The sequence below is a fragment of the Notothenia rossii genome, assembly GCF_949606895.1.
Source record: "Notothenia rossii genome assembly, chromosome: 4".
Lineage (NCBI taxonomy): Eukaryota > Metazoa > Chordata > Actinopteri > Perciformes > Nototheniidae > Notothenia > Notothenia rossii.
In genome coordinates, this window is record NC_136902.1 from 86,328,665 (window position 1) to 86,345,334 (window position 16,670).

General features: G+C 43.6%; 1 protein-coding gene across 3 annotated transcripts in view; it reads left to right on the plus strand.

The window, feature by feature from the left end:
* lekr1 (Leucine-, glutamate- and lysine-rich protein 1) overlaps positions 1-16,670 on the plus strand; it is a 77,176-nt gene that overhangs the window by 47,656 nt on the left and 12,850 nt on the right. For 2 of the 3 annotated variants that reach the window (XM_079675769.1, XM_079675770.1), the window contains exon 6: positions 5,945-6,026. In XM_079675769.1, coding sequence (XP_079531895.1) covers positions 5,945-6,026 — 82 coding nt within the window. Of the gene's footprint in view, positions 66-5,944; positions 6,027-16,670 lie in introns of all 3 variants that reach the window. The other variant, XR_013807237.1, reaches the window with a different exon arrangement.

Here is a 16,670-nt window from a genome sequence, read left to right on the forward strand (position 1 = left end):
AAGGTGGTGGACAGAGAGCTTTCTGTCAATGTGAAAAAGAGGTTGAGGGTTGACAGGGTGATCAGGTAAAAGGCTATGACTATGAAGTGTGTGTGTGTGTGTGTGTGTGTGTGTGTGTGTGTGTGTGTGTGTGTGTGTGTGTGTGTGTGTGTGTGTGTGTGTGTGTGTGTGTGTGTGTGTGTGTGTGTGTGTGTGTGTGTGTGTGTGTGTGTGTGTGTGTGTGTGTGTGTGTGTGTGTGTGTGTGTGTGTGTGTGTGTGTGTGTGTGTGTGTGTGTGTGTGTGTGTGTGTGTGTGTGTGTGTGTGTGTGTGTGTGACCGAATCCTGAACCGCAGCCATCTGCCAACACCCCGGGCTATCCTTACACTGAACAGTATCTTTTTACCCGGAAGCTAACTTTGTATGTGTGTGTTAGTTTGTACTGTATGTGTGTGTTAGTTTGTACTGTATGTGTGTGTTAGTTTGTACTGTATGTGTGTGTTAGTTTGTACTGTATGTGTGTGTTAGTTTGTACTGTATGTGTGTGTTAGTTTGTACTGTATGTGTGTGTTAGTTTGTACTGTATGTGTGTGTTTGACAGTAGCAATTTAAAAAAAAAAACATTAAATAAGTTCTCAGTAAGAGTTTTCCTTTGTAACCCCCCCCCCCCCCCAGTCCAGCACTGTCTCCATGTCTTTTTTCCCCTTACTTTTTCCTTACTTGTCCATAGCTGTTTCTTCGAGCAGAATACAAACTAATGTTTTTACATAAAACTAAGAAATACTTCTTGTCATATAAACCTTAAATCCAAGTGCACAAGGAAAATAAAGATATATATATAGAAATAATAGAAAATAAATTTATATATACTGTATGTATTAATAAGAAGATAGTTCGAGAGTAAAAGGAAAATAAAAATGAATAATACAAAATAATATTCAGCGAAGTTCAGTGTTTTTTATGAAGAAATTTCATTTCTACTTAACTTTTGACTCCGAAATGGTTCTTGCATCACAGCAGCTCCATTTGCAACATCAAAAACTAGGACACATTTTAAGACAAGTGACAAGGAAACAGATATTTAACAAACTATAACCATCACTGAAAACAGTATGTTCAAGACACTCTAACGTACATTTGACCTGGGATTTAACTGTGTTTAAATGGTGCACAAAAGAGGCTTCAGTTGAACTTCATTAAATTGTGCGACCATGTATCTCTGATTTGATGGAAACAGTTCATATCCAGAGACAATGTTAGTATGTTGTTATGGTCGGCTGATTCATCGTTTCTCAAAAAGGTTGACCTACAATCTTTGAGCACTCTAAATCACAGATGTAAAAAACAGGAGAAGAGCCGGTCTACTCGCCCGGCGATGGAGAAAATAAATTCTCTGTTTTGTCCAAGAGAGAGCTATATTGTTATAAAACATGTTTCTTTGTCAGTTGGGCACTAATTTCTCTCTGGGAGGACAAATGGTAAATTCCAAAGTATTTCTCCACTCTCTCCAATCGTTCACTTTTAAAAAATGTTCTGTGGTATAGAAGTGCTTTTATTGCACATAATAAACTAGGCAGACACCCAAAAATGTTTGTGGTTCCCGAGCACTGAAGAATGTGATATTATAGTTATACAGTCTCTTGTAAGAATTCCCAGGTGTTAATAGGTTACTGCAAAGGTGATTTACAGAGTGCAGTTACAGTGAGCTCCCTTTACATTGACTCATATAATGTCAATCTCAGCATACCTTAGGCGCCGGGTGTGTCTTCGTTTGATTTATAGTTTATGTTATTGCAGAACATAGAAAATCAGTTTGTGGTACTTCCTTCTTGGAATCTATTCACACTCATTTGTTTGATTAAAGTCTGAACATGTATATACAATACAGCCCTTTCTATTCATATGTTATGCAATACTAAGATATATTTTCTTCATGTGACACCGACATCTCTTTTTGATTTTCGTGTTTTCACTGAACCCTACAATATCAGTTTGCTAGTTTTAGCTGAGACTTGTTGTCATTAGCATTTCTTTGTCTTCCAAGTATCCTTGCTTTGCTGCCTTATGGTTATCTAAAAGCTAATGATTTAACATCTGAGCCCCACTTATGAAATCATTGAGAATATTGGATGCTTTTAGATTAGTCTACAACCAATCAGATTTGTTTAACAAGGACTATTTCCTGTTGTATTGCTGTGTCAATGCATGGAAACATGGCTAATTCTGGTGATGATGTTGCCGTAAATATAAAGTTATCAGATATTCAATCACTAGAAACCTTCCTCAGTGTTTCATTACTCAGGACTGGACAATAAGTCAGATGAGATATGCTGAGTAGGGCTGCTTTACTTGCTTTTTGGAAGTAAATCTTCATTCTCGCCGGTATTGCTAATTTTTTACCGGTGTTTTGATGGTCTGCAAACTAGCGGGGCGGGGCCTGCTGTGATCTGATCAAGAATGATTGTGATTGGTGGTTTGCTGAGCATGCAGAGCCTGCATGTCACTCACTCAAGTACCCCTGACATGAGAGCCGCGCACGTTTTCCTTTTCTAGCAAGCAGCAAAACAATTGTAACATGACGTGTTTGAGTTCATTTACATACTTAATTTCGAAGGTAATAAAAAAAAGAAAAAAGATTGCACGTCCCTGCGATGTGTATATCGCGCCTGCGCATATCGCGGTTATCGCCATGACACGATATATCGTTCAGCCCTAGTGCTGAGATTGACTTGATAATACTTAGACTGCATCACTCCAAGTTACCTGCCCAGGAACAATATACTATAAACTCTTAGCAAACCTTGGTGTCAAGCTAGCTGTAGTTTTTACGTAACGGAACTTGCCAGGATGAACTCTTGAATAGCCCTTATTTAAATCATAATGGCCTTAAGTTGTAAAATGTGCTAAAATAGACTCATTGTCTCTCTCCCTTCTTTTGACGGAATCAAACACAAGTCTGCATCCTCCATGGGCTCTATGAGCGGATGCGGGATATCGTCGGAAGATACGGGTAGTTTCGTTCTCGAGTTTTGGTTTCATGCGCCACTGAGCAACTTTCATAACAATAAACAGGGCCCCGCCTCCAGCGCTGTATGCAGATCTCTTTCTACATCTATCGTATGTAAGCACTGTGACACATAATGGAAGCTCTGGAGAGAACGTCAGACAGGCTGTTTACAAGTCTATCAAGTTTTTATATAACTAATTCTGTTCGGACATGTCTGTTACTGTGTGTTTTTTATTGTGTGAGTCTCTGAGTGTCGGACAATTGAGTGTGTGTTAGTGTGCATGCGTTGCCTTACCCTGGCGGACTTTGTCATGTCACAGTGACCAGAAAGCAATTATCGGTGTATTGCCGCTTTGAGCTGAACCTCCCACACTCCCCTCTTCCTGCTGAGAGAGAAAGAGAGGGGGGGAAGAGAGAAATATAGCCACAGAAAGAGAGGAAGAGGAACAATTGATGAAGAAAGATTGAGAGGAGAGAGACAGTGGAGAGAAGGAGGAAAAACAATATGAGGGTGAAAGAGAGAGCGTGGAAAACAAAATCTCACAAATGTCAGGCTGACATTACTGGATCAGTTTGAGAGCCGTCCAGAGTGCTGGAGGACCTTCACAGGCACTCTCTCAACATACAGTAGACACATACTCACTCACACACACACTCACACACACTCACACACACACACACACACACACACACACACACACACACACACACACACACACACACACACACACACACACACACACACACACACACACACACACACACACACACACACACACACACACACACACACACACACACACACACACACACACACACATGCAAACAACTTAACACCCACATGGAGCCGTCTGCCGGCTTTTTTGTTTTTTTTGTTTTGTATAACAGCAAGGGAAGGCAAAGTACTTTTACAAATGTTCATATCAAATAAAATCAAACTTTATTTATATAGCTTTTTTTTTTTTTATACGCAAAGGTAACATATGGTGCTTAAAAAATAAAAAATGAAAACAATACTCACCTCCACTTACAAGGTATTAACACAGCTTTGTGATTCATAGGAACACTTAAAACCAACACAGGACTGGATAAAACAAGAATAAATAAAATAAAATAAGAATAAATACAATTAAATCAAAAGCTAAGAGTAAGTTGCCCTCAGGTCGTCAGGTAGGCTGATCCTCACTCGTGGGCTCAGTGAAGTCCCAGCAAGCATCAGAGCTAAGATAGTAGCTTAAAAATATCGAAGAACTGGGCATTTGACTGCATTTTGTACCATATCAGTATGACTGATGCTAATTTTGGTGCTCTCATACAAGTGGTAGATTTAACTTACCATCTATCACATGTCTAATTGGCCGGATACACTTTAGTTTTACTCAATAACATTGTGTACACTAACTGATAAATGCCTGTGCTTTATCCGTGCTTCATGCAAATCAACGTTTTTGTCCTAAAAGCGTAACATGCATCCTGCTTAATGATATTGTTTTTAGCTGTGAACATTGCCAAAACACTAGATCTGACTACTGTTGAAGATAGTGGAAATAAATCTTGAAGGTGATTCAGCCAATTTTGAATGTTTCTTATTTTGAGTGTCTCACTTATAAGAAGACAGAAGCCTGTAATCATACAGTATATTTCTACCAGAGACAGTTACCTGCAAAACAAAAGTGGCGTTTCCTGAAAATCGTGGCATGTCTTTAGTTATTAACTATTCAGACCTGGTACTTAAGTGCTTTTCTCTTGCGTGATATCTACTCCTGCCCTCAGCTGCAGCAGGTCCAGCGCTACACCGTGATACATTTTTGGCCTGACACAGGACTTAAATATTGCAGTTAAGCATTTCTTCCAGGTCTGTTTTTTAAGAAATGCATTCACCAGCCTGGAAACCTGATGAACGTGCAGCAAAAGGACGCTACCTACCATTGAATATAAAAGCAGGTTCAGATTCAAGCAAGGAGACATTTGACATATGAAGCCGACTACATGCTTAGTCAAGTTAGTTGAATACTCAATTCTGATTTGTCAATTTGGACATTTCTAGGCCAACATTTTCGATAGTATACTGTTGCTAAGTAGGACGCTCTTATCAAGGGACTATGTGCTGTCATATCAATCCGCAGAAAGAAGTCCGGTCAATATAACGTCAGCTGTGGACCACAAACGTTTGTTTTCATCCATCAGAAAACACAGTGGAATACTTTTTAAATATTTAGTTTTATATTTTTGGATAAAACGAAACTTTGGATTCATCATGGCTAAACTGTCCCAGGTTAAGGAAAGAGAGAGACAGACGTCAGAGAAATAACAGAAGTAGACATACAGGAAGTAAACATTCAAGTGAACGCAGTGGAACTGACTATTTTATCCTAGAGGAAGCAATACTAACATTTTTAAATCAATTTTTTTATTTTAATTCAATATTGTTAGCCAAGTCTCTTCACGATCACAGTTGCAAGTTGTACACGCCTTTTTGTGGTGGAAATGGACAGACAGACAGTGAAGGGAGGAAACAGTAGCTGCTACTTTATGTCAGACACACAACAATAATCAGAGGTGTTCAGTTTCACGATTTCCCTTGAGCACAAACTCCCTCATACTCCCTTCTTTTCAACACACTCCCCTCCTTCTGCTCCCCCTGGCCTTTTCATTTTCAACAGCTCGCTTGTGTCTCAAATCCCCACCTTTTTTTCAAGTCTTCTCCAGCTCTTGTTTGAGGTTCTCTCAGGTTTCTGTCTGGAAATTCTGTCTCTCGTTTGTTCCTCTTGTTTTGTTCCTCCTTTCAATCCTGTCACAGATAGTTTCATGTGGTTTAGGGTTTCCTACATTGCTCAAGTGTGAAGTACCAATGTGATTGAAAAGCTCTGCCTACTGTACCTGTCTGTCTCTTTCTGTAAATTATACCGTGTAACCTCTGGTGACAAGCTTTGTAATCTATGTGAATGTGTGTGTGCAGTGCTGACGGGGCAGCTGAAGCATTCCAGTGTGGAGTTGCAGAAAATGAGAGAAGAGGAAGAGTCCCTAACTCAGCAGCTGATGTAAGTGTCTACAAGTATTTGACAACACACACATTTAGTAAAAACATGCAGATGCACAGATGGGGACGCAGGTGGATCTTGGTATGTGGAGTATGTCGGGTGAAGAACAGTTCACCGCAGGGCTTGGCTTTCCGTATAATTTTCATCCACCAATCAAACCATTCAAACAGCCCCACGGGCGCGGCCCGAACCAGGAAATGCTCACGTTCCACATACCGAGCCCGCTAAGCTGCAACAACAGAGGATTGGACTTGTATACACTCACACAGAGGTCTAGTCAGGGGTTTAGGGAACTAATATGCCCCATGTGGCTTCTGAAAATATGCTGATGACGAAGCTCTATTAGTTTTGAACATTTTGCAATTTTGTTTTCATTTTCACACACACACACACACACACACACACACACACACACACACACACACACACACACACACACACACACACACACACACACACACACACACACACACACACACACACACACACACACACACACACACACACGCACACACACACACACCCTGAACACATAGTGATGGATGAATCCTGCTGACTTTTCCTCTAGCGCCACCATGAGGTTGACATGTTGTGAAATGTCTTGACAACTATTGGTTCACATGTAAATGGTCTGCAAAGGCCAACATCCCAAAGTGTTTCTCCCACACATACTTTACATCACTATGTAACAGCGCTTCTATTGGTTAGCACTCTAACACATTCAACCTGAGGACATCTCTAAGTGGTTGACCAATCACAACACAGCCGGCCAGCTCACCAATCAGAGCAGACTGGGCTCTGGTTTCAGACGGATGGTGAAAAGAGGTGCTGCAGCACAGGCAGTATGAGAAAAATAAAGAGCTTTTTGAACATTGAACCATGGAGACATGTGCCAGTAGAGGAAATATAGGTTACTTATGTAACCCCAGTTCTCAGAGTAACATGAAGTGAGATGTCTCACTATGGGATGCGCCTCAACGCGTATGCAAACAGAAGCATCAATCTCATTACACCAATCCTGATTGGCTGGTGATCTTGACGTCTACGTCAGGGAATCCACCCAACCTATAAGTATCTTGCGCTACGACGAAGTGTCATTCAAAATAAGCACCTCTTCTCGCTTCGCCTTAGCAAGAAGGGCTGTCTGGTGAGACATCTCACTACATGTTACTCTGAGAACTGGGGCTACGTAAGTAACCTATAGTTTTCATTCATAACACTCCGTTCGATGTCTCACTATGGGGCCCTCTAGTGTCTGAACACGGTGGTACCCCAGGTTGACAACCCCGGTCGACACTGCGCATGCGCGTGGCGGTGATGCGTTCACAGCCCCGTCCATCGTCCGCCTTCTGAGAGAGGCAGCAGCCACTCTTAGAAGGGGGGTAGACTTCAGACTGTTTATTGTTTTTATTGTTTTTCTTTTCATTTTTATTGACTGCGCCCTTGGCTTTAAGCCTGGAAACGACAGTGGAAAATGATTTATTAAACAACAATAGTGATGACATGTGTTTGTGTGACTTAAACAGGCAGCGGAACTTGCTGTCTTTGATGTTAAGTCCATTTCCCTCATGGCGTGAACTTGAGGATGACGTTCTGACATCACTCCAGGCAGCGGGAAGATGGGGACATGGTTGCACCCCGGAAACACATGAGCATCTAACACTGGAACGTGTTCTGGAGCTGGAGAACAGGGAACTCCCAGCTCCTTTATCGAGGAGAGGAGAGGAGGCTGTCAGGTCGCCCTTTTCTTCTTCCTCGTCTGATGGCTGAAAGTCTGGGCCGGCTGTGCCTGAGCGTCTGCTGCCGGAACCGGATACTTTCTTGGCCAGCTCGTCCTCGCCTTGTGTCTGGGCTGGAGACCCGGGGCAAGCTGTGACCTCTGCTGTTTCGGGACCTTGAAACGGGCAGGACGTGAAGCAGCCTGAGCGAAGGACTGCCGCGGGGCCGTTGAAGGCGGCGGCTGGACCCTTCGGGGAAGACAAAGCTGGAGAGCCTCATCCTCCTTCTTTTTGGACTCACACCGCTGCTGCATCGAAGCTAGAGCGGAGCCAAATATGTCCTCGGGAACAATAGGCATGTCCAAGACGTCCTCTTTTTCCCGGTCTGGAAGGTTCGTCAGGTTAAGCCACCTGGCTCTCTCCTGTACCACCATTATCCCCAGTGCTTTGCCCGTGGCTTGGACTGCACAGCGCTGCACACGGAGGCAAATGTCTGTGATCGCTGCGATTTCGTCCCACACGGCAGGCTCAGGTTTGACCGTCATGTCCTCGCATAGCTCCGCCTGGTAGGCGGTCAGTAGCGAGGAGACGTTGAGCGCCCTGGCGTGCGGAGCAGGCAGAGCTTCTCCATGCCGTCACAGTCCAAAGAGGAGGCACCCTGGATTGGGGCCTTGTTGCTGAAAGGGCGGTCTCTCCACGAGACCGACACCTCGTCCAGCATCTCTGGAAAGACTGGGAGAAGCTGCCTCTTCATCCTCGCTGCTTGGGGCAAGTTCTTCCCCTCATAGCGAGATCAGGAGGTCTGCTTGGCCACTTCAGGCCAGGGGATGTCCAGCCTGGACGCAGCGCTTGGCACACGGCCTGCAAGTCCATACTGAGGCAGGGCGAAGCTGTCGTGCTTTCGCCCGGGAGAGCGGACATCGCCTCCGGCTTGGCAGCCTGAGCAGATGAAAAGAAGATGTCATCTTCGTGCTCATCCGAGTCGGATAAGAGGAACTCAGAGGCATCCTCTTCATCCTCCTCCATATAATCCAGCTCCAGGACATCCTCCTCCATATAATCCAGCTCCAGGACATCCTCCGCGGGTGGAACCACGGTGAGGTCCAGTTGGGAGCCCCAGCTTGACATAGCGCGGGGCTCCGCTCTCGCGGCCCTTGCCGCCACCGGGCCACAGCCTGACACGGCGCGGGGCTCAGATTCCGCGGCTACCGCCGTTGTTGAACCCCAGCCTGACACAGCGCGGGGCTCAATCTCCGCGGCGGTCGCCACCATGTCCCGATTGCCGGCCGGCAAATCAACGGACATGAAGGGGTCCTGTCCCAACAGGCTTGCTTGGTGCGCTAGCCGTCGGCGGAGGCTCTTGACGGTGAAGCGGGCACAATGCCCGCACGAACCGGGGTTATCGATAGCTTCCTGGGCGTGTTCCAGCCCAAGGCAGGACGAGCAGACCTGTTGTGAGTCCGTGCCCGAGATCTTAAACCCGCAGCCGCAGAGCCGAGCCTCTGAGCATCAGACTCCCCTGGTGTGAGGGAGAGAAGGGTCCATCCTCGTTTGCCGGGGTGTCGGCGCGGAGGGACACGCTAGTAACAGGTATGTTACTGTTTGAAGGAAAAAATCAAAACCTTATCGTTATTCCGAAAGGAAAAACGGCGGCCAGATCTTTTAATATGAACTGGTGTGTTAATATATGTTATCTCCGTCTCCTCTGGTGTGAGGGAGAGAAGAATCCGTCCTCGCTCGCCGTGGTGTCGGCGCGAAGGGATAAACTAGTAACAGGTATGTTAGTGTTTGAAGAAAAAATGAAAACCCTACCGTTGTTCAGAAAGAAAAAACGGCGGGGCAGATTTCAATATTCACTGATGTGTTAATATTTAATTAAATCTTCCGAAAAGCAAAAAAGTAAGCGGCAAGCGCCCGTCGACCGAATGTTAGCTTGGGTTCAGTCTGTGGACCGTTAAGCTAGCCCGGCTACTGATATTCGAGATGTGCTCTGAAGCGAGAAGAGGTGTTTGAATGACGCTGCGACGTAGCGCAAGCTACTTATAGGGTGGGTGGATTCCCTGACGTAGACGTCAAGATCACCAGCCAATCAGGATTGGCGTAATGAGATTGATGCTTCTGTTTGCATACGCGTTGAGGCGCATCCCATAGTGAGACATCGAACGGAGTGTTACTCTGAGAACTAATACAAATATGAACTTGAAAATGAGCAGAATAATGCCTCTTTAAGTATCAAACCAATTATATAGATCATCATGTATTATTTTATGTCACAGGAGAGAAACAAGATACCAATATGAACCTGAAAATGAGCATAATTAGGCCCGTGGAGTGGAGTGCACCAGCAGGGCGTAAGCTGGGCGTAACTATACGTCCGATGTAGAACCGAAGGTTAAGACCAAACTAAAGTTACCACTTAGACTTAAGCCCTGTATGCGTTGCGCCCGGGTGTAATTTTACGCTTAGTATGGAGCAGGCGTAAATCGGAAAGACAGACTAGTATCCATAGTAACACAAAACAGGCAAGAAGGATATTAACAATGGCAGGGCGTCTTGTTTACAAGTTTAACAATGAAAGGGCATTAAGAAGAGAAAGAGTCGTCCATGATCGAACAAACCCACTGGACATCTATTCAGACAGTGAACTGATAGGTTTCATTTCGGCCGACAAGCCCTTTTTGATTTAATCGAGGAGATCTCCCCTCAACTCCAGCACGGATCAGACCGAAACGCTGCACTCCCCCCAACCTTGCAGGTGCTGATTGCGCTCAGATTCTACGCGAACGGGGCCTTTCAAAAAACTGTGGGAGACATGATTAATGTTCATCGCACAACTGCATGTTGGGCTATAAGACAAGTTTCATTGGCCCTCCAGCACCGCCTTAGGAACTATGTTCACCTACCCACACAAGAAGAAGCGGCGAACTATCTGAAATGTAGGCTGGCTTTACACCCACAGCCCTATCAGAAACGTTGCTATCGGAAACAATGCCCGACTGTTTTGGACGTAATATCGTCGGTGCATGTTTACATTAGCATCGCTAACACTCAGAGCTAACCTTTACTGGAGAGCATGTGTGTGAAGAAGCAGGAAATAAAAAGGAACTCACCTTGTGGTATAACCGACAAGAGAGAAAGCCTTTGAGCTCCATACTGTTTCAGAAAGAATCCTTGATAATCCATGATATAGCGTTTCATCACCGCAGAATCTGCCGGTAGAATCTCCCGCATGAGCTCAGCCCCCTCCTTTTTTTTTATCGAATCTTTATTTTTTTTAAAGCTTTATACCCCAAGTCAGCACTTTTGAAACAGGAAGTGAAATAGAGGGATATGAGGCATGGGTGATCTGTTCGGTATTTTGAGTAAAACATATGAATCTGTAAAGTAAGTAAAGCAGTCACATAGAGACAACCCGTGTTTACCCAGTTATCCCCAAAACGATGTTCAGTACTTATTTTGAGATTTTAAACAATGAAAGGGTCAAGTTGACCTTAATGATAATAGGAGTCTTGGATAAATTATGGCTCCGCACAGGAACATCAAATGTTTTCAGTTTGGTAGAAAAGGCCAATGTACAACCGTGTCTGTAACGACCTCTTATCTACTGTTATCACAAGCAGGAGAACACTGAGCTGATCACTGTTGAGGTCAAGTTTTGCAATCTATTTAGAAAAGTTGAAGTTGATATACTCCCAAAAACTCCAGATGGACAAATGATTCCATATTGGGTAATCTCCTGACTCTTGTTTGCACTGAACACTTTCAAAAATGTTTGCACATGTCTCCCGTTCTGAGATATAGTGTTATTCTTAAGCGGAGGAAAGAGGATGCTTTTTTAATCTTGTTGCAGTGACCTCATTCAGGATCTGAAGAAATTAACCACTTCAAAAGCGCACACACACAAACAGACAAGAACACACAACTCCTCCTACTCACAGAGGGAGTAAATGTTAAATGATGCTGCTATCTGATAATCACAACATTAAAGGACTACTTGACCTGACAGACTCACTAATGTTTCCTCCTTCCTCTTTAACCTCCTCATCAGTCACTCTTTTTCCCTCCTAATTCTTTTGTCAAACATCTTTGTTTTTGACCTTTAAAGATGACTGATTGTGCTCTCTCTCTCTCTCTCTCTCTCTCTCTCTCTCTCTCTCTCTCTCTCTCTCTCTCTCTCTCTCTCTCTCTCTCTCTCTGAGATTCAAATAGCTTTATAAGCATGACCAAGATGACATACAGTACTATGGTAAAGACAGGTCCACATAGCAGGTCTAATCATAGTGTGTTGAATAATAATTCAGATTTAAATATTTAAATGAGAGCCACCAATTTGGCATTAGCTAGCTTACACTTGCTAGCTTGCTTGTTATATGTAGCTATTGTAAGCTAGCTAACTATAGGTAGATAGATAACAAATGTTGGCCAGCTTGATTTACAGAAAGATAGAAAAACTTACACAGAACACATTGTACGTGATAGGCTTGTCAACTTAGTTTAAGTCAAAGGAAAGTGCTCAGCCAAAACCCTCTGTTACTAAAGAAACCCAGGGTGACCCCCTTCCCCTTAGCCCATTTGTGTGTGTGTGTGTGTGTGTGTGTGTGTGTGTTTGTGTGCATGTGCGTGTGTTTGTTTGTGTGCATGTGCGTGTGCGTTTGTGTGCATGTGCGTGTGCGTTTGTGTGCATGTGCGTGTGAGGGATCAGGTCTGAGACGGGGATGATGGAGGGGATGTTTGCAGTCGCACGCGACCCACCCAGACATATGGACATATGCTATATGGAGAATCAGACTTAAGGCTATGTTGCATGATGAGGTGTGTGTGTGTGGAGAAGTGGGGGAGGAGGTGAAGGAGCAGGATAAGGAGGCGGGTGTGTTACAAGGGTTGAGGAGAGGGAAAACAGAGGCTCACATATTTCTGAGTCACTCAACTCTCCTTTCTAGTGCTTTTAATTCAAGTTGTAACTTTTTGCTTAATTTTGGCAAATATAACATAAATACTTGTATGTTGTTATAATTCAAGTCAAGTCAATTTCACTTCAGTCATTAGAAACCCGTGGTGTCCGTTGTGTTTGGAGCTTCTTGCAATGTTTCGTTTATGGACTTTTTTGAACTTTTGAAACACGAGTCGGAAATAAATAAATCTCCCCAGTCAGGTCTAGACGAGATGTCTCAGTTGATTGGCTAACCGTCCTTTCACTGTCCAGTTAATTCTGATTGGTCGTATGTTTAAACAGTCTCTCATAGCCTGTGTGTATGTTTGTTATTCTAACCAGGGACGTGCACAGACATTTGGAGGGGTTATTGCTCTAAACTGGAAAAAGGGCATCCCCCCCGAAAAAAAAGACCTTTTGAAAATTGTAATTTGTTTTTAATGTAAAAGAAACCAAACAATTAGAAAGAAATCCTACAATGAAGCGGGACATTGAACTGTTCACCTGTGAGAGGGCGATCAAGAGAAGAGAGCGAGCGGTTGAGGGAGTTTACAGATGAAAAGACACAGAAAGACAGAAGCTCAATAACAACAAGTAGGCTATATTTAGTTTTTTTTTTGTAAATAACCGACGGTATCAAGAGGAAGTGAAGTCCCCTGGTTTGTCCCTTATACCCTAACTGCCATGAGACAACTCAAAATCAAGTTTCCCAAATCCGACACTGAGGTGGTCTTAACGCACCGGCAGATCACAGCGCTGACAAAGTGTGTTTCCCGCAGCGAGACGCTACAATACTAATTGTGGGCTCATCATGTTGATTCGGTCACAACAGAAAAAATGAAAACAAACTATCGCTCTCTCCAGAGGGGCAGGTCAACCAAAAAGGCCAAACGGGCCGTTGCCCGGGCAACATTAGTTACCTGTGCACGTCCCTGATTCTCACCGTACATCATTTCTATAGCTTCTCAAACCTGCATGTGATCCTCTCTCCGGATCCAAGAACAAAAAAGGTAAAGATTTGTTTATGTGCAAGAGGCGTTGCCATCACAACCGCCCAACCTTTGACTCCCCCCCACCCCCCCCACGTCCATCAAACATCGGCTTTCCGTACCTGTTGTGTTTTTCTGTGGCGCCAGTCGCGTTGCCTTGGAAACGCACATACACACATAGGGCGGACTGAGGAATCCCTCTGATCCGAGTGTGCATTCTGATCAGCATGCCAGAGACACTCAAAGGCAGCTTGTTTGTCATGACACTTAACACACACACACACATGCACACACACGTGCACACACACATGCACACACAAATATACTTCAACCATCTTCAAGACCTTTAAGCTCGTTTTTTAATCTTGATTTTACCCCTGGATGTTTTATTTCTCCAACTTCGTAATAGAGACATCACTATGTAAAACTTGCGCTTCTATTGGCTAGTGCTCCAACACATTGTGCGTGATAGACTAAGGGGCGGGACATCTCTGAGCAGCACATATATGGTTTGTAATCTGGGTCACAATCAACCAATTTTCTTCTCTTCTCCGGACATTGAGCGACTTTGTTCACATCTTGAATAAGCCGGTCATTTTACTGCATTAGCGTTTTCGCACACATCTTTTGCATTCTTGACACGTTTTTGTCGGGGGTTGCCTTGCATGTGGTAGAAAGAGGGGGTTGTTGGTGACAGCATTTGTCAAAAAAGGATCATAGTCAGCGTCACTAACCCCTCCCTGCGACGTCTGGATGACATGTACGTGTCGGAAAGCTTCCTGCTGCCTCCTGATTGGCAGGAGACGTTGAGCTCATCCTTTCATCAGAGGATGAACACATGGATCAGCCGACACAGACGCGGGCCAGGTTGAAAGGATGGATTAGAGGCAAGCGAGGGAGAGATGAAAGACAGGATAGATGTACTGAGCAAGGCAGGAGAGATGAAAGAGTGTATGATGGAATGAGTGAAGGTCAAGAGAGGAAGAGTAAAGCATTGATGTGATTGATGTGATGCAGCTTGTTTTCATAAGGCTGTGTGTGTTTGTGTATGTGTGTGTGTGCACTAAAGTGTGAGGTATGCATTGTGTGTGTGACTGTTGGCAGTTAAACAACTATTGATCCCAGGGTGTATCCAAGGACCTCATTTCCAACGAGATCTTGTCTGTTGCACACACACACACACACACACACACACACACACACACACACACACACACACACACACACACACACACACACACACACACACACACACACACACACACACACACACACACACACACACACACACACACACACACACACACACACACACACACACACACACACACACACACCTCCTCCCTCACCTCAGTCCCCTGTTTATCTCACGTTAGATTCAAATCACTCAAAGCCCTTCAGGAAGGAGGAAGTCTTTCTTCTTTCTGTCTCAGCTTAAAACAACTCTCCCCTTGTTTCTCCCTCTCTTCCTCTCTGTTATCATGTGAGCACATGCTGCACACAGAATTGTATTTTTCTGAAATGCAGAGTGGGTTTTTTACCCTCATGTGACTGTTTGGCATTGTTGGAGACTTGCCACACACCACAATGGGAGGAGAGGCTCAGCAGGGTGTTTCTAGTACTTTTTAATTTGGGTGTCACAGAAACATCATGTTGTTCACCGTGTGCTCAAACTGGATCAGCAAACCATGCTTTCATTTAAAAAGACACACCCACATTTATGATACATTTTTTGACCCTCCATGGCCACATCTATATTACCAGGGTTGTAACGGTTACTTAAAAAATGTAATCCGTTTCCATAAAAAAAATAAGTAATCTAAGTTTCACATTATTAACACTAATTTAATTACTTTCTGTTATTTTCAGATTACTTCAATATCAAATGCAATGCAATAATGAAGATGTTTTTTACTTAAAGGTGGGGTAGGTAATTCACTTCAGAAACACTTTTTGTTATATTCCATGGAATGCTCTTAACATCCCGATAGCAATGAATATATGAAATGCTTTGACAATAAATACTTACAAACATTTAATCTGTGGAAGCCGTGGCGCTGTAAAAAGCACGACCAATCATCTGAGCCGGCTAAAATAACTGGATGGCCTACCTGGCTGTCAGCCTTCCATCTGTGCACAAACTTATCTCGTGCCCTCATTGGTCATGTGCGCGTTCGTGTGTGTTGGAGGAGGGGCTCTGTAAGGAAGTCAGATTTTTTTCGGCTGCGTATTTTCAAATTCTAGCGCACTCGAGCTGGTTTTTCCATTCTTACCTACCCTACCTTTAAGTATACTATTTAAGACGACAGAACAACGCAACCTTAGAAAAGAAGAAACAAAGATATTTAGAATAAAAAATGTGTCTTCTGCTCAGAGATTTTATTTATAGGAAAACTTGCCTTTCATGAAGCATATTCAGCCAGTAGCCTAAACACCAACACTGAAACACACGAGCACACACTACAGTTTAAAGAAGCAGAAATAAAATCTAATGTACAGAAAATGCTCCATTTTAGTTTCATACACAGTTAACCTCAAACGCACTGAACATATAGGTTCACTCACTGAATTAAAAACCGAACCAAAGAAAGTGAAAACCATGAAGCAGATTCACACTTATGCTGTTTTACATTTTTAATAACATTGTAATCCTGCTAGTAATCCACCATTTTTATTAATCCACCAGTAATCTGATTACATTTTTACAGTTCCTTTTTGTATCCTGATTAGGTAATCCCATTACATGTAATCCATTACTCCCCAAGCCTGTTAATTACACAAAAATGTATAGTGAAGATAAATGGTTGATTCTTATCATCATGTATCATTCCAACATCTGATAACTCTAATCTGCAGTCTGTAATTTGAGTGACGCGTGTTGCCAAACTGTGATTACGCATTCCAGATCCAATGTGGTTACCTTGACTAAGTCTTGCGCAAACAGCCAACGTGTTCACTCTTAAACACGTTGCTCTGATTGGTTAAAGTTCATTAATCTACATTGCAA